We start from the raw sequence: 21,649 nt of genomic DNA, 5'->3' as shown, positions 1-21,649 counted from the left end.
GGTTTACAAGTGTGAAAAAGAGCAAAGCGATGCCTTCCTCTTCTCGCCCTACTTTTGACCGCTAGAACCCGTAGCCTCGGCGTGCAGCCCATGACCCGCCGCACGCGCACAACCCACCTCGTCTCCCCAATGAGACCAGGATTGGAAGAAAAAAGGGGAGGAGGCGGGACTTCAGGACGCCGTAGCAAGCCCCCCTCCCCCTCCCCCTCCCCCTCCTCGTTTCTCCTTCCAAGACCCGCGCAGCCGGGCGCAGCGTTGCGAGCGACCGAGCAGACAACTCTCGGCGTCCATCGCCTCCCCGTTCCACCAGAACTCCGAGCCGACGCGGGCAGCGATTGGCTCCTCCGGCTATTGACGTATTTGTCGGGGTGGGGAGAGGCGGCGCGAGCAGCACAGTTCAGTGCGTGTGACTGGCCCAGCCCCTCTTTCCTTTCCTCTCTTCTGCTCTCCCGCCGGGCGCCTGAGGGATAGTTACTTAGCGGTTCGGAGGCTCCGCTCTAGTTCGGCAGGGAATCGCCGCCGTCGCCGCTCGGGTGCCCGGGAAGCAGCCGCCCTCTCCTGCCCATCTCTCGCTCCATTTTTGGCTCTGCCGGCTATGGCCAAGAAAGAGAAAAAACCGTTCCGCCAGTCTGTGGCCGAGTGGCGGCAATTCATCTACAACCGAAACAGCGGGGAGTTTCTGGGGCGCACGGCCAAGAGCTGGGGTAAGGGCGAGCGGCGGGAGCGGGCACCCTGAGCCTACCGAAGGGGAGCGCCGGGCGGCGGGACTTGCTTGGTGGAACGGGAGCGCCTGCCACCCGGGGCAGCCCCGGACTCATCGGGGACCATGAGGCGAGCGGCGGGTCGGGAACTGCCGCGAGCGCCGAGCTAAAAATAGCCAGAGCGTGACAGCGTGAAGATGCGGGAGGGGAGGAGAGGGGGAGGAGGCGCCTTGAGCCCACCGGAGAGGTGGCTTTGCCTCCCCTCCCCTCCCCTCCCCTCCCCTCCTGTTTTGCAGGGAGGGGATGGGAAAGCCGTCTGGGCAGAGCCTCAGCAGATGCGGGCTCCTTGGGAGAAGGAAAGGAGGGGTATTTCTTAACGCGTGTCCCCATCTGACTACCCGCCTTCCTCTTCCTGCTGGCCCCACTCCTCTGTCGGGGTTGCAAAGGAACCACCTCCTGCCACCCTCAGGCTCCTCCTTTTGGCAGCTGCGTCAGTGTGCAGGGGAGCAGTGTCGCTTCCCCCCGCCCCCCCAATGCTAGGCACATGGAAGAAGAAGGATTCTCCCCTCGCCTGCTTTGCGTTTGGGAACTGCCGCTTGCCACGTGCTACAACTCGAATATGCCTCCCTCTTGGCTGCTGGAAGCTGCGCGGGTGGAGGAGAAACCTTCAAAGCCCAATGGGGTGTACGCGCTCTTTTCCACAGCCTATTTTCTTTTCATCCAGATAGTTCATTTTCAAACATTTTTTTCTTCCCTCATGTGTGTTTTGTGGATGATGCTTTGAATCTACCAGCCATGGTCTACTTACAGAAGTGTTTAATAAACACCTTAATATTACAAGTTCTTTTTTACAGTTTGCCTTTGAAACTTTAAATTGGGGGGGGGTGCTGTTTAATTAATTAGTTCATTGAAAGAAAGGGTAAAATTGGGAAGTTGCAGAAATATGCCAGTAGAATCATGAAATTGGAAGACACATTTGCTTGAAGAATAACTTGCTGCTTCAGTGCAGTGAGAAGTTTTAGTTTTGCTCTTTTTGTGCTTTGGGCACATGTTCTAAAACGATGTGGAAGAATTGAAAACAGAATACACATGTAGATTCTGTTGCCAAGACCATCTGTCAGAAGAGGGTTTACTATGCTGTAAACTTTTCTTCATTCCAACAGAAATTGGATCCTCCTCTTTCTTCCGAAATTGAGGACTAGAAAGGAAATTTCTATTCTGCCTTAATTACCTATCTCAGTCCCTGGTTTACCTTATGTATTCACAAATGAGCACCTGTTAACAAGGAACATAGAGGAATGTGTATGCACATTGATAAATTGTGAAATGATCTTCACCGTTTCAGTTCTTTAAATGTGTCACGTATGTCAAATTAATATACAGTAGGTGGTATTTCCTTTAATTATTCCCAGTAGAATAGATATATTAATCTGTTGCAGCAAGAAAAAATAAGTCTTGCACAGACCAATATTTTAAAACCATAATAAATTAAATCTTTGAATATTTTATTATTCTGTTAAATAAAAGGGTGTTTTCCAATTAAAATGGATTTTCTAAAGGGTATTTATGTACAACAAGCTTTTTTTAATGCATATTCCACTGGTAATATGGTTGATATGATTTGCTAATTGACCTTCCATCTTGTTTTTGAGTGTGATATTCTTCACGTTTAATGTATGTTCTATGTACAAATAAAACATTTGAATTATTCAGTCTGTTTTAAAAGCATGGCATACTACATTGCACAAAATTAAATTTTAAAATGGAGTCAGTATATTTTTCATGTATAAAATATTCATACATGAAATGGATAAAATCTAGTTGTGAAGAGACATTTACTACTTGGTTGTAAAATGAAATATCTAAGGAACATCTTTTTTACAGAGGCTAGAGAGAAAAACGTGAGAACAAAGTAGATACACATATTAGAAAATCTGTTTTGCCTGTATGACCTGAGATAGTTCTTACCTCTCTGTGTTGTGGATAACTTCAATACTTGTAGATACTCTCAACTTAATTACATGATTCTTTAAAAGCCTTTTACTCTCACTATGTTAAAAACAACAACAACTTGTAGTGCAATCTTGTATATCTCCATTCAGAAGTAAATCCTAATGGGTTTAATAGGCTTACCTGAAGCATGAAAGATCTGGAAAAACTGGGGAAAAACACTTTTTCCCCCTTCAAGTCTTTATATCAATAAACAATATGCCATAATGAGAATTCATGATTTCGTAAACATGTGAAAGTAAGTCTACCATGTTTAATAAATTTAATTGCTCTTCTCTACTCTTCTTCTTTCCCTAAATGTTGTTATCCAGCTCTTATGTTCCATAGAGTTCTAAAATTCATGGAAAGCAGGTAGTTAGGGGAAAACTGGATTATACAGAAGTTTTGTATGCTATTTGAATTAAAGGGTGAAAATCCAAAATAATCAGCTCCTTGATCAATTTACTGCTGGGATGGTTGAGAAGGCTGGATCTGGAGCTCTAGAAATAACCTGATGTACTCTGGATTAGTGCAGTTGACCGATCTGATATGATCCCTGATTCAAGAGAGGGACCTACCCCCCCCCCCTCCCCATAATCTGGTATAAGGAAAACTCGGCTGGTTTTTTCTACTAGAATAACGAACATTTTTGGAAAACCAGACCATTAAGAGTAGACCAGTGTTCCAAATGTCATAGAAATAGGTGATTTCAGGTTCTTCCCCACCAACCTAGATAAATGAAAAATGTTCTGAATTACTCTTACTATGCATTGGCAAGTGTACTTGATTTAGGCGTGATGCATAGTTCTAGTATTATTGCTGTTTTGGATTCAGTGCTGAAGTTGATGCATACTAACAAAAGATCTGCAAAATAATGTTAAGTTAAAATTTGCATCCTAAGGAAGGTTAAAATGTACTGAATGCTTAGTAGTAGTTGCCTTTTATAGAAAGTCCATACTAAGCTCTAACTGTTCTGTCTTTGTTCTTTCAACTGAAATTTGCTTTGTTTTGACCATGCTGGAGTGCAGTATATGTCATCTGTTTCATATGCCTTCCTTTTATTTAATACTTACATGTTCATATCAGCCTGAGCCCATATAGGTGGTAATAAGAGTTATAGTCCAAAATGTATGGAAGGTACTAATTTGTCACCAAGCCAAGCCTTAGATTTGTATGTGTCTCCTCTCTTTTTAGTAGGTAATCCTCGAGTTACGACCATTCGTTCAGTGACCATTCAGTTATATTGGCACTGAACGAAGGGACTTATGACCAGTCCCCAAAGTTATAGCCATTGCAGCACCCCACAGTCATATGATCAAAATTTGGGTGCTTGGCAGCACACCTGCACTTATGACCACAAGGGCATTTCAACCCCCCCCACCTATTTCCCCCACATCAATGCCCTTTTGACCCCCTGCCGCCCTGCAGTCCTGCCCCAGCTGACCTTCACTGTCTTCTTGCTCCCACTGCTGATGAGGTATGCCCAGCCTGGCCCTTCATGCCAAACAGCCCCTTTGTGCTGGGCTGGGGTTGGCTTTATGCAGCACTGTGGCTTGGGGCCTGCGGCACGAGAAGGCCCTTTGTGCTGCATTCCTGGGCCCTTGGCATGCCATGGAAGCCTGGTCCAGCAGTGCAGGTAACCCGCTGACGAGGTGTGTCTGGACTCAGCCCCAGAGCTACAGCATGCCAAGAAGCCCCTGAGCTGCAGTGTGGCAAGCAGCCCTAGAGTCAAGGGGCAGAGTTGGGGGGGATAGGCAGGTGGGGGAGTTGGAGGCAGTCCTTCACCTTACTGAGGCTTAGGGCTGGGAGGGACCAAGCCTGGAATGGCTTGGTTTGGGGTGGTCCTTGGCTAATGACTGGCAGAATTTGCTTAACAACAGCAACCAGTAGTGCCAGGATTGCTGTTGCTAAGCAATGCAGTCACATGATGTTGCGCTTTACAACTGCATCAATTAGTGACAGAAATTGTGGTCGTAAGTCAAGGACTATCTCTACTGCTATGAGGAGAGTTCATACTATCATTCAGACCCAATAAACTAATTAAATTCTAGTTAGTGGCATAAACTGGTTTATAAAACATGTTTATTTTCTTTAATGATAGTCAAGATTAACCACAGTTTAAGATTTTGATTAAAGTAGAAACACATTATTTTGATATTGAGGGAGTTTCTTGTTACCGTCTTGTAATTCCAAGCTATGATTTGGCATATTGCATAATTTCAGTTCTTATTGGAGTTCTATCTTCATAAAAATATAGCAACTAGAGTGGGCACTATGGTTGACAAAATGTACTACTTGTCTGCTAATGCTTGCTGTAATATTATCAAAATCATATTCAAGATTGGACTTCCAAAAATGAATTAATAAACTCAGAGCAGTGATAATTGAATTCCAAGGCTGGAAATGTTAATGGAGAAAACGGGCTTAAGATGAGTTGAAATTCATAAAAAAAGAGATACAAAAAAACACAATTGCAAACAATTCTAATGAGAAAAAAAATAATAGCAGAAGAAACAAATATGGCTGTATAAGAGACAGTGGATATCTGAAAACAAAAGAGAACACAGATTTGAGATGGAAAAAGGAAGAGGACATACAGGTAGCCCCAGAACCTTAGACATCTTTGAGAAATTCTAGGGAATGGTGAAGTGCCAGATGACTATATAAGTGGAAACTAGGTCACTCTGACATTAATTACCCATGAAAAATCTAGAGTATATCATAATCTGGAAGCACTTTGAGAATAATGAAATTCCCAGAAGTCAGCATGGATTTGTCAAAAAAATGACTTACCATGCTAATCTTACCTTACTTTGTGATTGAATTGTGTTAATAGATTGTGGGAATTCTGTCGATGTAATATATCTTCATTTCACAGCAAAGTATTCTGATTTGCAATTAAGCTATGTTGGCTCTAGATGGCATAACAGTTAAACAGTAGCCTGAAAATTGTAGTCACAGAGTGCTTGTCAGTGATTCCTCCTCAAATTGAAGAAGTGTTGAGCAGGGTACCATAAATTTCAGTTCCAGACTCCTTACTTTTCAATATTTATATTAGAGGGAATGCTTATCAGATATCCAGTTGATACAGTCGTGGCTTAGATGGCTAACTCTAGAAAACAGAAAATTAAAGACAATCTTGATAGATTAAAGAAACTGAGTTAGAATAACAGAATTTTCTAGAGACAAGTGTATTCTAGAAAAGAAAAATCAAATTCATAGGTATAGACTGTGGGATGCCTGGCTTGGAAATTGTTCTTGTGAGAAAGATCTTAAACATTAGTTTATTACAGTCTGAATATGAATCAGTAATGTGATGTGGCTGCAAAAATGGCAAATGCCATTTTGGACAGCTTCAACAGAAATATTTTCAAATCAAGGAAAGTAATTGTATACTTTATATATCAAATGTCAGATTCTATTTCAAGTACTATGTCTCATTTTGTAAGGAGAAACCAAAGGAAACGTGTATGTTTAGACTTGAGAAAATAAGATGTAAGGTGAATAAGATAGAGTTCCTAAAAGGATGTCACACTGAAGTTGGTTAAGATACTCTGTGATTCCAGACTGTAGAACACAGAATAATGCTAAGTTAAGGGCAGATTGAAGTTGAACATTAGAAATGGCACTGTCCTAACCAATTAGTCTGAGAGGGAGTGGGGTCCTGTTTACTAAATGTGTTCAGGCAACCAACTGTTGTGTATGCTTTCATTTGGGTTCCTGTAAAGAGGAAGTAGTTGGTCTAATTGGTGCCTTCCAGTTACTTGCTGTTGGAAAGAGGTCTGCATTTCCTCAAAATAACCATAATCAATTTTTAAACTTCTAAAAGTTACACTGTTGTACCAGATTATTTTGGAAGTATATGTGAATGAAATGCAAATGAAAGTAAAAGCTTTATTTAGCTAAATCACAAAACAGAACCAGTGTTTTTTATTTAATATATACAAAATTCATCAATCTGAGATCTGAATGTTACATTTTCTTCTAGGCTTTGCCACAACTCCTTCTGGACCATGCCATTCCAGGGGGAGTTCATTGGTTTTTGGGAGTAAATCCTTTGAACCAGAAGTTGATCAAGGTCTTCCTGGGATAGCCCTGCCCTGAAACTGGCCTGTTTTGACCAGAACACCTCAGAGCTTTTCTGGTTTGAAGAATTTATTTGTGGAAACTACTGAACTGTCCCCAGAACAGAATGTTCTACAGGGAAACAGACTTGCTGAACTGACATATTTTGCACATCCCTAATAGGTTGCCATTCATAATGAGATCAGTGTCCTGATTTTCTAGGATATGTTCCTGTATTTGTCTAAGATCCTACTCTGGGGTTGACTTCTATACTTACAATTTATGCCTGCTAATTACGTGAGCTCTTTAATGTGCTCAATTTGAAATAATATATAATCTTCCAACCAGCTGCCTATATACTTAAGCTGTGATGCCTGGTCATTTTAGGAAGCCTAAATAGGAGGAGATACCCACTGATAATTTAGACATCATATTGTCCTCAGGCTGGAAGCCAGAAATATAAGTGTTGGCAAGCATATAAATTATAGATAATTCGAAGATGAATGCTATCTTTTTCTTAAGTCTTATTGAAAACCTGTGAACTGTCAGCTATGGTTTCTCTAACTCACTTCTGGGTATTTATGTGTGCTAAGCAATTACCTACAGCTGTTCCTGCTTAGTGTCTTTTTTTCCTTTTTTATTTATTTTTTCCCATTATTTACATGCCATCTTATCCAGGACTTGAGACAGCTCAGAACACTGTAAAACAATAAAAACAGTAAAACAATAATAAAGAAACACAAAAATAATTAAAACACATTCTAAAATCTCAGAAGAAATGTCTCTCCCACTGACCAACATTAAATCAATCTTGATTCATACACCCCCTGGAGAGTTTCCCTAGGAACCTGAATATCCTTAAGTCCCAAAGGATCATCTCCAAGCAAATAATTGCATGGGAAAAGATATGTCAGCTTTATTTTTGGATGTTGGATTACCTCATAACACCAATCCTGCATATGCCTATTTAGAGTTAAACTGCATTGTGTATAGTGAGGCTTATCTCCAGTGATGCAAGATTGTGACTTTGAAACTTTGAAGATAGATTGTAGAAACACTTGGATTTCTCCGTTGTTGCACAGGGAAAACAGAGCTGTATCTTTCCTAACATGGTAAAGACTACAAGTCTTCCTTGTGCTACAAAACTCGGCTGGAAAGTTTCCATGGCTGCTTTATTCTGAGTTTCATGAATTTTGAAAGTATTCAACATTTGAGGCAAAAACAAGCTGGAGCAAAGGCAGCTTTTCCATTTAGCTTCCATTATTAAGAAAGAGGAAAGGAAAATGTAATCACTTCTAATTCTCCAAAAGCTGTGAGATAGCAATCACAATAATGAGATTCTCTCTTCAAGAATCACCTATATCAATGGGAAATGAGCAGCATGATTATTCTATCCTGTTCTATAGATTCAGTTTAGGAGATTATGAAGCAAAATAAGATTTCATCATCTGCACGGAGTTTTCTTTCAAGGCACTGGGATAGCTTGATATGCTGCTGCTTTCTGTGTGGTCTGAGAATAAAGTTGAAAGTCTTGCTAATTCAGAAAAAGTAAAATTTTCATGCTACTTTGAAAGGGTGTGACAAGTGAATTAGCGTTCACATCACAGCAGTATGGAAATAGGCAGAACTCTTATGCAGAAGCTAGAACTTTGAAGTACTAATTTTGAATGAAACAGATGATAACTATTCATAAAGGAAAAGGAAAATACCACTTGAGTTTAGGTCAACTTTTGGTGACTGCATCCATGCAGTTCTCTTGGCAGTATTATCAACATCGTTTGCCACTGCTTTCCTCTGAGATATTTTTGACTATCTAGCCCGACAGCAGTCCTGGAATTCCAAAATGGTCTCCCATCCAAATACTAATCATCTCACTTTACCTTCAGAGACCAACTAAGGTTGGCTGGGTACTGCTGTTCTCCTTGAGGCTATATTCATGTCATCACATGTAAGAAATAAAAGTAGAATATCCACATTATTAAGAAACAGTTCTTATGCAGCATTTAAAATGTCTGGAACTGGTTCTTACACTGTTCAGAATCAGGGAATCTACATCTGATGTACAGTAGAGATAAGGAACGATTTGTAGAGTAGATAAAGTAAGTAAGAAAGTCTTGAACAACTACCTGAAGAATTGCGTTTTCCCTTTGACCTCCATGTGTATTAAGAGCTTTCTCAGAAGCCTTTTCAGTTTGTACAAACACTGGAAAAACAAGGCTGTGACAGCAGTTTTCTTTTGCTTTTTAGTGTTCCTGAGTTTTAAGAAAATCTGATATAATAACTTTTTAAATATTTTGTCTGCTTATGCAATTATAATGTATTTAAATTATTTTATTTATTGAAATGTTAGCATACTGTTAATATGTATTTTGTGCTGCTTTATTTATTAATATTTATTAATTTAATTTTTATGCCATCTTTTGTCCAGGAGCTAAAAGCAACACATGTAGTACTTCCTCCTGAAATAACCTATGAGATAAGGTTTTGCTGAGAGATGGTGACTGATGCAAAGTCATTCTGTGAATTTCCATGGCTGAGAATGGAATTGAATATTGATCTTTCCAGTCCAGTCCAACATTTTAGCCACTCTAATAAATTAATATTATTAATTTATTACAGAAAAATAGAATATAGATGTAATTAAATGCAAGGATAAACTTTGTCCCTTAGGAGCATACTTGTTTTTATGGCAGGTGTATGATACTTGCTACAGAATTTGTTGGTCAATGACCGAAATAAAATGACTGACTGACTTGCTACAGCTTTCTAGCTCTGTTGTGTTCACCTTTCTGCACCTTTACTTGTTTGCATGAATAAACTTTCATGCAAGATATTAGATGGAAGAATGTAGTTCAGATCTTTGCTTGTGATATAGATTTTATAATATATAGATTTTCAGTGGCACTGTGTTGGAATGTTAGTATATTTCTATACCTAGTTCCACCTTATTCCACCAATTATAAGGGAAATAAGCTTACCATGTATATGAAGGCAAGAAAGACAAGTAGAGATTTGTTCTTCTGTCTTACCAAAGTCACTGCAGTATGTTGAACAAAGAGCTTTATTCAAACATAGCCATGATACTTTCAGCTACCATCCCTTATCAATAGGAGCTCTTTTGTTGTTTATTTGTTTAGTCGCTTCCGACTCTTCATGACTTCATGGACCAGCCCACGCCAGAGCTTCCTGTTGGTCGTCAACACCCCTAGCTCCCCCAGGGACGGGTCCGTCACCTCTAGAATATCATCCATCCACCTTGCCCTTGGTCGGCCCCTCTTCCTTTTGCCCTCCACTCTCCCTAGCATCAGCATCTTCTCCAGGTCTTGTTTTTAACGACTGTATAGATGTCTGCCACCTTTGGCTGCAAAGGATGTAGTCAGTCTGATTTTGGTGTTGTCCATCTGGTGAAGTCCATTTATAAAGCCATCTCTTAGGTTGTTGGAAGAGAGTGTTTGTTATGCAGAGTGAATTGTCTTGGCAAAATTCTATCAGCCTATGTCCTGCTTCGTTTTGTTCTCCCAGGCCATGCTTACATGTAATTCCAGGTGTCATTTGACTGCCCACCTTAGCATTCCAGTCTCCCGTGATGAAAATAACATCTCTTTTAGGCGTGTTGGCCAGTAGGTGCTGCAGATCCTCATAGAACTGCTCTACTTCAGCTTCTTCAACATCTGTGGTTGGGGCGTAGATTTGGATCAGTGATGTTAGATGGCTTGCCCTGAATTTGAATTGAGATCATTCTATCATTTTTTGGATTGTATTCAAGCACTGCTTTAGCCACTTGACTATTAATTATGAAGGCTACTCCATTTCTTCTGTGGTCCTCTTGTCCACAGTAGTAGATCTGGTGGTGTGAAGTGGCCATTCCAGTCCATTTCAGTTCACTGATGCCCAAAATGTCTATCTTTAATCTTGACATCTCACCAATGACCACATCCAATTTGCCCTGGCTCATAGATCTTACATTCCAGGTTCCAATGGTGTGTTGATCCTTAGAACATTGGATTCGCCGTTCACCACCAGCACCGTCAGCCGCTAGCTGTCCTTTCGGCTTTGAGCTAGCTGCGTCATCATGTCTGGGGCTAGTTGAACTCATCCTCTGTTCCTCCCCAGTAGCATTTTGACCATCTTCCGACCTGGGGGGTCTCATCTTCCGATGGTATACCGACATATCTCTGGTTGTACTGATCCATTTAGTTTTCAGTTGTACTGATCCATTTAGTTTTCTAGTCCTAATAAATTTGGAGGGTACTAGTTTGGAAAAAGCTGTCTTGAGCCATCCTTGGCTTTCAGGAACACTTATTATCTTGTGCACACACAAAATTTGGATTTGAAAGCCACTGCCTTTCCTCTGCTTTGTTTTTTTAAACCCAGTTTGTGTGATAGATTAGCAGGGAAGATAAATATTCTAACAAACAGCTATCAAGTAAAGATTCAAACTTTTGAATATACAGTGCTAATTAACTTGCACTGAATATGGAGAAAAACTTTAAATCTCAAGAATACATAAAATTTCCACAGTAAAGTTTTGTTTTTTATTGAGTAAATATAAGCAAAGCATGGTAAATTGCAGTGTACATGCACAAATATGTAAGACCAAATATGAGCTGAAAAGAGAATGAAAATTGCTTGCAAAATCTACCAACCTTACCATGTATTCTGCTGGCACTGGAACTTGGAGTATACATTCCCCTTCAAATCAGAATGTAGTGTTTTCCCAGATGGCTTTTGCCACTATTGATGAGGTCCTCTGATCCATAAGCCCATCATTTAGTACAATGTTGGTTTAAATGTAATATTATTGTTGTTTATTCGTTCAGTCGCTTCCAACTCTTTGTGACTTCATGGACCAGTCTACCCCAGAGCTTCCTGTCAGTTGTCACCCCCAGCTTCCCCAAGGTCGAGTCCGTCACCTCTAAAATATCATTCATCCATCTTGCCCTTGGTCAGCCCCTCTTCCTTTTGCCTTCCACTTTCCCTAGCATCAGCATCTTCTGCAGGGTATCTTGTCTTCTCACTACGTGGCCAAAGGACGTCAGTTTTGCCTTTAATATCACTCCCTCAAGTGAGCAGTCTGGCTTTATTTCCTGGAGGATGGACTGGTTTGATCTTCTTGCAGTCCAAGGCACTCTCAGAATTTTCCTCCAACACCACAGTTCCAAAGCATCGATCTTCCTTCGCTCATCCCTCCTTATGGTCCAGCTCTTGCAGCCATATGTTACTACAGGGAACACCATTGCTTTAACTATGCGGACCTTTGTTGTCAGTGTGATGTCTCTGCTCTTAATTATTTTATCGAGATTTGACATTGCTCTTCTTCCAAGGATTAAATGTCTTCTGATTTCCTGACTGCAGTCAGCATCTGCAGTAATCTTTGCACTCAGAAATACAAAGTCTTTCACTGCCTCTACTATTTCTCCCTCTATTTGCCAGTTATCAGTCAAGCTGGTTGCCATAATCTTGGTTTTTTTGAGGTTTAACTGCAACCCAGCTTTTGCACTTTCTTCTTTCACCTTCATCATAAGGCTCCTCAGTTCCTCTTCGCTTTCAGCCATCAAAGTGGTATCATCTGCATATCTGAGATTGTTAATGTTTCTTCCAGCGATTTTTAACCCCAGCCTTGATTCATAAAGCCCAGCACATCGCGTGGTGTGTTCTACGTACAAGTTGAATAGGTAGGATGAGAGTATACAACCCTACCATGCTCCTTTCCCAATCTTAAACCAGTCTGTTGTTCTGTGGTCTGTTCTTACCGTTGCTACTTGGTTGTTACACAGATTCCTCAGGAGGCAGACAAGATGACTTAGTATCCCCATACCACCAAGAACTTGCCACAGTTTGTTATGGTCCACACAGTCAAAGGCTTTAGAATAGTCAATAAAACAGAAATAGATGTTTTTCTGAAACTCCCTGGCTTTTTCCATTATCCAGCGGATATTGGCAATTTGGTCCCTAGTTCCTCTGCCTTTTCTAAACCCAGCTTGTACCTCTGGCAATTCTCGCTCCATGAATTGCAGGATCTTGAGCATTACCTTACTGTCATGTGAAATAAGTGCCATTGTTCAATAGTTTGAACATTCTCTGTTTTGGTATGGGGCTATAAGTTGATTTTTTCCAATCTGATAGCCATTCTTGTGTTTACCAAATTTGCTGGCATATGGCATGCATCACCTTGACAGTATCATCTTGCAAGATTTTAAGCAGTTCAGCTGGGATATTGTCGTCTCCTGCTGCTTTGTTATTAGCAATGCTTCTTAAGGCCCAATCAACCTCACTCTTCAGTATGTCTGGCTCTAACTCACTGACCACACTGTCAAAGCTATCTCTGATATTATTATCCTTCCTATACAGGTCTTCCGTATAATCTTGCCACCTTTTCTTGATCTCTTCTTCTTCTGTTAGGTCGTTGCCATCTTTGTTTTTGAACATACCCACTTTTGCCTGGAATTTACCTCCAATGTTTCTAATTTTCTGGAAGAGGTCTCTTGTCCATCCTATTCTATTGTCGTCTTCCACTTCCTTGCATTGCTTGTTTAAAAATAATTCCTTATCTCTTCTGGCTAACCTCTGGAATTTTGCATTTAATTGGGCATATCTCCCCCTATCACTGTTGCCTTTTGCTTTCCTTCTTTCTTGGGCTATTTCTAGTGTCTCAGCAGACAGCCATTTTGCCTTCTTGGTTTTCTTTTTCTTTGGGATGTATTTTGTTGCCATCTCCTGAACAATGTTGCAAACTTCTGTCCATAGCTCTTCCGAGACCCTGTCTACTAAATCTAGTCCCTTAAATCTATTCTTCACCTCTACCACATATTCATTAGGAATATTAGTGAGCTCATATCTAACTGATCTGTGGGTCTTCCCTAATCTCTTTGGTCTGATCCTATATTGTGCAATAAGGAGTTCGTAATCTGAACTACTGTCAGCTCCAGGTCTTGTTTTTACCAACTGTATAGATGTCTGCCACCTTTGGCTGCAAAGGATGTAGTCAGTCTGATTTCAGTGTTGTCCATCTGGTGAAGTCCATTTATAAAGCCATCTCTTGGGCTGTTGGAAGAGAGTGTTTGTTATGCAGAGTGAGTTGTCTTGGCAAAATTCTATCAGCCTATGTCCTGCTTCGTTTTGTTCTCCCAGGCCATGCTTACATGTAATTCCAGGTGTCATTTGACTGCCCACCTTAGCATTCCAGTCTCCCGTGATGAAAATAACATCTCTTTTGCATGTTGTCCAGTAGGTGCTGCAGATCCTTATAGAACTGCTCTACTTCAGCTTCTTCAGCATCTGTGGTTGGGGCGTATATTTAGATCACTGTGATGTTAGATGGCTTGCCCTGAATTCAAATTGAGATCATTCTATTGTTTTTTGGATTTTATCCAAGCACTGCTATAGCCACTTTACTTTTAATTATGAAGGCTACTCCATTTCTTCTGTGGTCCTCTTGTCCACAGTAGTAGAGCTGGTGGTCATCTGATGCGAAGTGGCCCATTTCAGTTCACTGACACCCAAAATGTTTATCTTTAATCTTGACAAATGTAATATACATTGATACAAATACATGCTTACTTGATGTTCTAATTAAGTGATAAATGGTGAAAAAAAATGTTTTCTCTGGTGGACACTATATTATTTACTGTGTTTCAGACTCAGTAAAAACTCAGATTTCAAGAAAAACCAGAATAATTTGAGCAGATTTTTATTTACCTGAGGAAGATTACAGGTCTGAGCTTTTATATGCTTCAGTTAATGGTATCCTGGTAGCTGAATAAAACAAAATTTACTTGTTAAGTCTTTTACATCATACACTATGTGGAAAGAATGGAGCATTCTGTAATCAATGGCTCTGCCCTCAAATCAGTCTGTCATTGGTTGCCCCAATTACAATGTCTGGTTGGATATCAAGATTATTAGGGTATGGGCGAACCATTCATTCTGTAATGTTACCACAGTATTGCCTGGTTTCTCATCTTGAGTATTTTATGGATTACATTGAAGTGAAAGGTCCCCTGTGCAAGCGCCGAGTCATGTCTGACCCTTTGGGGGGACGCCGCTTTCAGGATGTTTTCTTGGCAGACTATAGCAGGGTGGTTTGCCATTGCCTTCCCCAGTCATCACTTCCTTTTAGGGGTAGATGGGCGGTGATAGAAATGTGAATAATAAATAAGCTGGGTACTCATTTTACTGACCTCGGAAGGATGGAAGGCTGAGTCGACCTGAGCTGGCTACCCGAGAATCCAGCTTCTGCTGGGATCGAACTCAGGTCGTGGGGAGAGTTTCGGTTGCAATACTGCCGCCTACCACTCTGTGCCACACGAGGCTCTATATGGGTTACATTAGGAAACACTAAATTTATACTTACACTGCAACCTCGACCACCTTATTCACTGCATTAATAAACAGGTGAAATATAATTTATTATGAAGACTTCTTCCCTTTGCATATATGGCTTGTTTGAAATTTGGGAAAATGCATTCCCCTGAAGGGGACTAAATCTGTTTGAATGGTAGATTTTAAAGACATATAGCTTGAAAATCCCTGCCCTGATTCCTGCAGATTTTATCCCATTGTGCTGCAAAATAAAAATACTTGTTTTTTCCGTGTTAAACTATGGGGGAAGAGAGTTGTTTTGCTGAGCCACTCCCTGGATTTAAGATTTCAGTTGGACTATCTCAGAGCAGTATTGTAGGGTTGTAGGGTAGAAAATCTTCCACTTTATTTTTCAGTGGAAAAAAATTCCATTTCCTAAGCCTATTAGTAATGTCTAGATGCCAGCTCAGTATTAAGCAAACTTAGCAGTTTCAAAGTTGTAGTTAAGTGTATGAGAAATTACATGTGTGTCATAGGGAAATGAAAATGGCATCATTTCAGAATGATTTGTGATAGAGAATAATAGAATAAGAAATGTAACCTGATTTTTCTCCTATTCCTAATTTCCTAGGAAAGGGAAGAGGGAAGTGCCAAGTTGCTTTGGCTACTTGTGTAAATATATTAGGACTATCAAGGCTATGCGCTGCTGCTATTCAGTGTTTTGTTGCAGAGTTTTGGTAGCAAGATATTGGAGGGAGGCTACAAAAATGAGATTCAGAAACATGGTTTATCTGCCCCTATATTAAACCATTCCAATACTAAAGGTATGTCAGGGCAGCCACGCTCTGAATAAGACACAGACTCACTTAGAAGGCCTAAGGATTTCTGGCTTTATTAGAATGGAGTGCGTGCAAAGAGAAAGACGGGAATCCTTATGTGGTGACAGGGTGCCCTGTTTATACTTTGCTGGCGGACGTTGTGCTTCTCTACCCTCAAGCCAGGACCGGATGGGTGCTTGAGACTGCGATGTGTCAGCTGATGGGCGATCCCGGCGATCTCCTTTGTCTCCCTGTCTTCGTCCGGACCGGGTGCGTCCCCTGGGGAAAATGGGAAGGTGTTTCCCTGATCTCCCGATAGGCGTTAAGTCCTGTCTGATGGGCGCTCCCATTATGTTGGATATTCCTCTGTGGACATGCGTGCCTGAGGGAGGTGTGAATGCATCCCCTGGGGGAATGGGAAGGCGTTCCCCCTATCTCTTTATGGATGCCAAGTCTGGTCTAAAGGCTTATCTATTGTGTTGGGGATTCCCTTCTGGATATGGGTGCTTGAGTGATTTAGGGATTATGCTTATCCCTTCCTCTTACCTAATGTGCATGTTCCCCGTTGTGATGCACATATGCCTTGCAACGGGGAACATGACAAGGTAACTCCTAGAGCTTTGAATTACACACAGAAATAAATAGAAAGCAAGGCAGTTGTTTTAACACAGAAGCTCTGCAGGGAGTCAGAGCAATCATGCTACTGTATCAGAAACACCAGTTATATTTTTCCAGTGCTTTCAAGACAGTCTTATGTAGAATATGTTGGAGTAAACCAAACATGATACAAGCAAGGCATGTGTCAGTCTTGTCAGTTTTGCATTCCCGAGTTGTAGTTGACACACAAGTCTTACCTGGGCAAAGGTATTCTTGGCCATAACCAAAGAAGCCCTGGACATCCAGGTCTAGATGCAGAGTAACTCCCAACCTATGAGTATTACCCTATCCAACTCAGGTAGAACCTCAATTTCTGGCGAATTCTACAAACACCACCAGCACTGTTTCATCTGTGTTCTCTTTCAGTTTCTTAGTTGTTGTCCATTGCCATTTCCAGCCAGTGATTTAGGACACTTTCCCTAGGACACTTCCATTCTCTAGTGAGAATGGAAAAAGTTCAGTGTCACAGTGACCCGGGTGATATTCCCATTAACTTTATTATGATGTTAAATAATACAATAGCCAAAATAAAGTCCTGAGGGATACCACTGGTCATTGTGTCAAACAGTCCTTAATAATACCATAATCTGTGGTCCGTAATTTGTTTTATCCTGAAAAACTCTGAAGCTGAAAAGCCATTATATGCTTTTGCATCTTTTGAAAGAATGAAATTTTGGGGGTGGGGTATACTCCAATACAGTGTAATTAAGAGCATGTTTTTCAATAGTAGTTTTACTATAGCTATTTAAATTTGCAAAATGTTGCATCTCCCACAGTGAATCATTTACAAATCATAAAATAAAGTCTCCTTTGAGTTGATCTTGACTTCCTTAGTCAAGTCCTTAGTCAGTTTCCTTAGTCACAGTTGTAGAAGCAGTATGCGCTTGCTTTCTGAGAGGGGTTTTTACTTCCCAGTCTAGCCTACTATCCTGGTACAAGTAGTCCTTGCTTAACAACAGTAATTGGGATCGGAATTTCTGTTGGTAAGCAATGCAGTTAGCAACAGCAGTTCCAGCAGTCCCCTGTTAGCATCATTAAGTGAGGACCGTATGGGTCATTAAGTGAGGACCTCATATGATTGCAACTTCCAACTTCCTACTGGCTTCCCAATTGACTTTGCTTGTGGGAAGCTGGCAGGGAATGTCGCGAATTGTGACCACAGTACACTGCGGTGGTCGAAAATCTGGGCCAGATTTGTGATCACATGACTGCAGGGACACTTCTTTTGGCAGATTGCTGGGAAAGCCTTTGGCCCAGGAGAGATCAGAAAAGTCACACACCAGGCATTTCTATAAAAGTAATTTATTTACAGAAAGCAAAACATATTTAAAAGCTCAGGCTCTCAGTGAGAGCAGCTTGACTCTCTACATGCCTGCACAGAAAGGAAAAAGAAACTAAAACAAGTCCAAGCAAGTTCTTTTTTCCCCAGGTGCAAAAATTAACATTCAAAAAGGGGATAGTTGAATTCAATCTCTGCACCCGGCCAAAATGTTTAGTTACCATAGTAACCTTAATCTGTAGTAGAAAACAATATATTAACAACTTCAACGGCCTGAACTTCAAGGACTGGTTTTAAGTACCACTCATTCAGTACTGTCACAAGGTTGAATGATCGCTGAATGAGTGGTTGTTAAATGAGGACTACCTGTTCCCACTGGTTGTCTTTTATCAAATTACTAATCTGGCTTGATTCTGTTCAGCTTCCAAGCCGATACAAGTTTAGCCAGATGCTGCTGTCTACTGAATCTTACCAATCCTACCAACTCTTAGCTTCTGACCTTATAAATGAAAATATAACCATTTTAATAGACAAACCATCAAAATATATTAACAGTGATATAATTGTAGTATCTAAGTCAGAGCAGATATGAACAACTTCTCAAATTGGTCTCAAAATGTTACCAAGCAGTCCTCCCTATTTCCTAAGATGTAAAAGACGTATAGCTACTCAGGACTAGTCTTCTAATCTATTCTTGCGTAGATGTCTTAGTGAAAGAAAACTAAGACATAATTTCTCCACTAGTCTTCCATATAATTTCATTGTGTTCAGTCATTAGGTTATCCAATCTAGCCACTGCATAATTTTTCATATACATGATATACAGCGGTGCTTAAAAGTTCGTGACCCCTTTTGACTTTTCAATATTTCTGCATAAATATGACCTAAAAGGTGATCTGTTCTCCACACAAGTCCTAAAACTGGATAAAGAGAACCCAATTAAATAAGTCAAACATTATACTTGTCCATTTATTCATTGAGGAAAATGATCCAAAGCTACATATTTCTATAGTTAATTCCAAAATCTTATAGTAAAAGTCAATATTCCAGATTTATCTGGACCCTTAATCTGTTTATAACGCTTTTTAGATCAAAATCTTATTTAGCTTTTTACTGTTTATTTCAAATTCTTTAAGTTCTTAAGCTTATAATTAATTATTCTTTTGTTCACAGTTGAAGATAAAACTCACCCAATGACTTTTTGAACTTGTCATTATGGTCTCTAATAGCTTTAAGATGGTTAATAGGCAATTTCCAAAAGTGATTAGAAAGTGAGGTTTGCAAACTTAGTGTCCTTAGTGTCCTTTAAAGGGCTCTGCCACGGTTGCAAGCAAGAGGGCTGATTCCTTCATCTTCCTGCACTCAAACCCACAGCAAACTGCTGTCCTGTGGTCTCAACAGCACATGTGGGTAATCTCCCATCCTCTCCTTATCTGGAGAGGCTCCAAGGAACTGGTCCATTCACCAGTTCCTTGGTCTTTGCTGCAGTCATTGGCTCTGCTTTTGCGGAGCCGTCTTCAGTTCACCATACCTCTCCCCAAAGTCATTCATACACACACACACACACACACACACACACACACACACACACACACTATATATATATATATATGGATATTGTTGGAGAATAAGCATATTAGATTTTCAGGAGCAAATAGACAAGAAGCTCAAGATCTGTGATCTGACCTTCCAGTATTTTCAAGGATTAAAAGCAGCTATAATAACTACATTAGAGCTGCAGCTTTTTGATGTGTGTATTAAGTGTTTACTTTTTGCCTCTTTATTGAAACTGTGATGCATCCTTAACATAGATACTTATTACATAATATTAATTATTTTGATACAGGCAGTGGGAACAACTGTTGTGAAAGCCATAAGATGCAAATTAGCTCTGTGATCCTCTTTTATGCCTCAAATCAATTCATTTATTTTCCTTTGATATAGCAATCATATATAATATAATTGTATTGCTGTGCCAGTTTAGATGTGTTCTCCTGGCACTAACAAATTTAATTATAACCTGTCTTCCAAGAGTCCTATCTTAGAAATTGGATCACTTAGTCAATAGGGTTTGTGTAATATTTATTTTGCACCTATGAGAAAATGAACATCCCGGTCTTTGTTTTTAAAACAAAATAGTTTAGAGCACCCTGAAGAATAACCAGTTTTATTATATAAGATTTCACTATATGTAATAATGAAATACGTTAATCTTGAAAGTGCCACAAAAGTCTCTCTCTCTTTGTGCAGAAGGTTAACACAACTATATTTTTAGAAGCTAGTATTATTTGGAAGAGAAACCAATTTCAGAAACTGAAATATTTGGCTAAATAATACTAATGTTAGTTAATATAATATTGTGTCTCATATTGTATCAGATGTCAGCTGAATGTCAGGCTTTGCAGTGTAAGTGACCAAACTAAATTATTGAATGCATGTTTTGTTTATATTTTTCACTGTTTTTACTTTTTTAGGCTTAATTTTGCTATTTTATCTCATCTTCTATGGCTTCTTAGCTGCACTTTTCTCATTCACAATGTGGGTTATGCTCCAGACATTAAGTAGTGATATACCCAAGTATCGTGATCAGATTTCTAGTCCAGGTAAGTATGTCCAAATGAAATTATCAATATAAAGTGTAAGAAAAGTGTTTTTACTTATATTGATTTTGTCAACATTTACCACTGTCGTCATAATACTGACTTTCTAGTTTTTTGTATTGATGATGATGATGATTTTGTTTATTTCATCTTATGAAATACAACCCTGGGCAGCTCCAGTAAAATCAAAACCTGATGCCTCAACCAACATTCTCCAATACATCCAATGATACAGTCTCCAGGGTTCACCCTCACCCTATCCCAGTGCTTGGGAGAAAGCCAGCTCTTTATGGCTTTCCAGAAGGCTAAAAGGATGGGTCCTGCTGGATCACTGGGAAAGGGTGTTGCACAGGGCAGGGGCTGCTGCAGAAAAGACATGCTTTCTAGAGATGGCAGTATGTAAAGGAAGGAACCTGAAGTGTGCCCACCCTATCTGACTTGGTGAAATGGGCAGATAACGTCAGGAAAAGGCAGTCCGCAAATAATTATAATACTATAATTATAATATTCCCATAAACTTCAGAATGGAAATATAACAAATCAATGGACAGCATTATTCCATGTAGCAAAAATACAAGCTAAAGCTGAAAGTGGAACTTGAAAGAAGATTTAAATCAGTAAATACATGGCATAAGCAACAGTGAGTTGAGGATTCCCTTTTGTTATATAATGTAAGGTTCATTATTTTCCATAAACAGAAATAAGCTTTCCTGACTAGTTAATAGATACTTATCTATTAGACACAAGCAATAGACACAGTTAGTTGGTTTACAAGGAACAGTTCCTACTTAGCCTGATCAATCAAGGTAAAAATAGTAATCAGTTCCATCCTTTTGATGATTTAATGGAAGTAAACTATCTCTAGCGAATATTTTCTAAGGCAAAGGCAACTGAGGAGCAGGCAAGTGTCAAATATTTAGAGTAGAAATTCTGAATTCTTCTGAAATGGTTGAAGAAAGATTCCTGCTATGTTTTTCCTGTAAAACAGGAGGTAAGATGTATAATAGCATCAGTCATACTTCGGTAGTAGAGTTTGGAATGCTTTCCAGCAAGAACCTTCAGCCTAGCTTCTGTGCATCAGAAGAGAAATGAAGAAGTGCTTCCTGGTTTTGTCCTGTATGCTTGAGATACTTTGGACATTGTTTACTCAGCTGTCATTCTATCCTTTCTTTTCAAACCTACTGAAGCTGCAGAGATCACTATGAACCCCAACTCACATTTACATCTTTTAACTAGGGA

General features: G+C 40.0%; 1 protein-coding gene across 1 annotated transcript in view; it reads left to right on the top strand.

Annotated features, from left to right (window-relative positions):
• Positions 1-414: 414 nt before the first annotated feature.
• ATP1B3 (ATPase Na+/K+ transporting subunit beta 3) overlaps positions 415-21,649 on the top strand; it is a 34,870-nt gene continuing 13,635 nt past the window's right edge. Inside the window, exons 1-2 of the mRNA XM_063306649.1 lie at positions 415-704; positions 20,285-20,413. Coding sequence (XP_063162719.1) covers positions 596-704; positions 20,285-20,413 — 238 coding nt within the window. The 5' untranslated portion in view covers positions 415-595. The remainder of the gene's footprint in view (positions 705-20,284; positions 20,414-21,649) is intronic.

The sequence above is a fragment of the Candoia aspera genome, chromosome 6 (assembly GCF_035149785.1).
Source record: "Candoia aspera isolate rCanAsp1 chromosome 6, rCanAsp1.hap2, whole genome shotgun sequence".
NCBI lineage: Eukaryota > Metazoa > Chordata > Lepidosauria > Squamata > Boidae > Candoia > Candoia aspera.
This window is presented reverse-complemented; position numbering and strand designations above follow the sequence as displayed.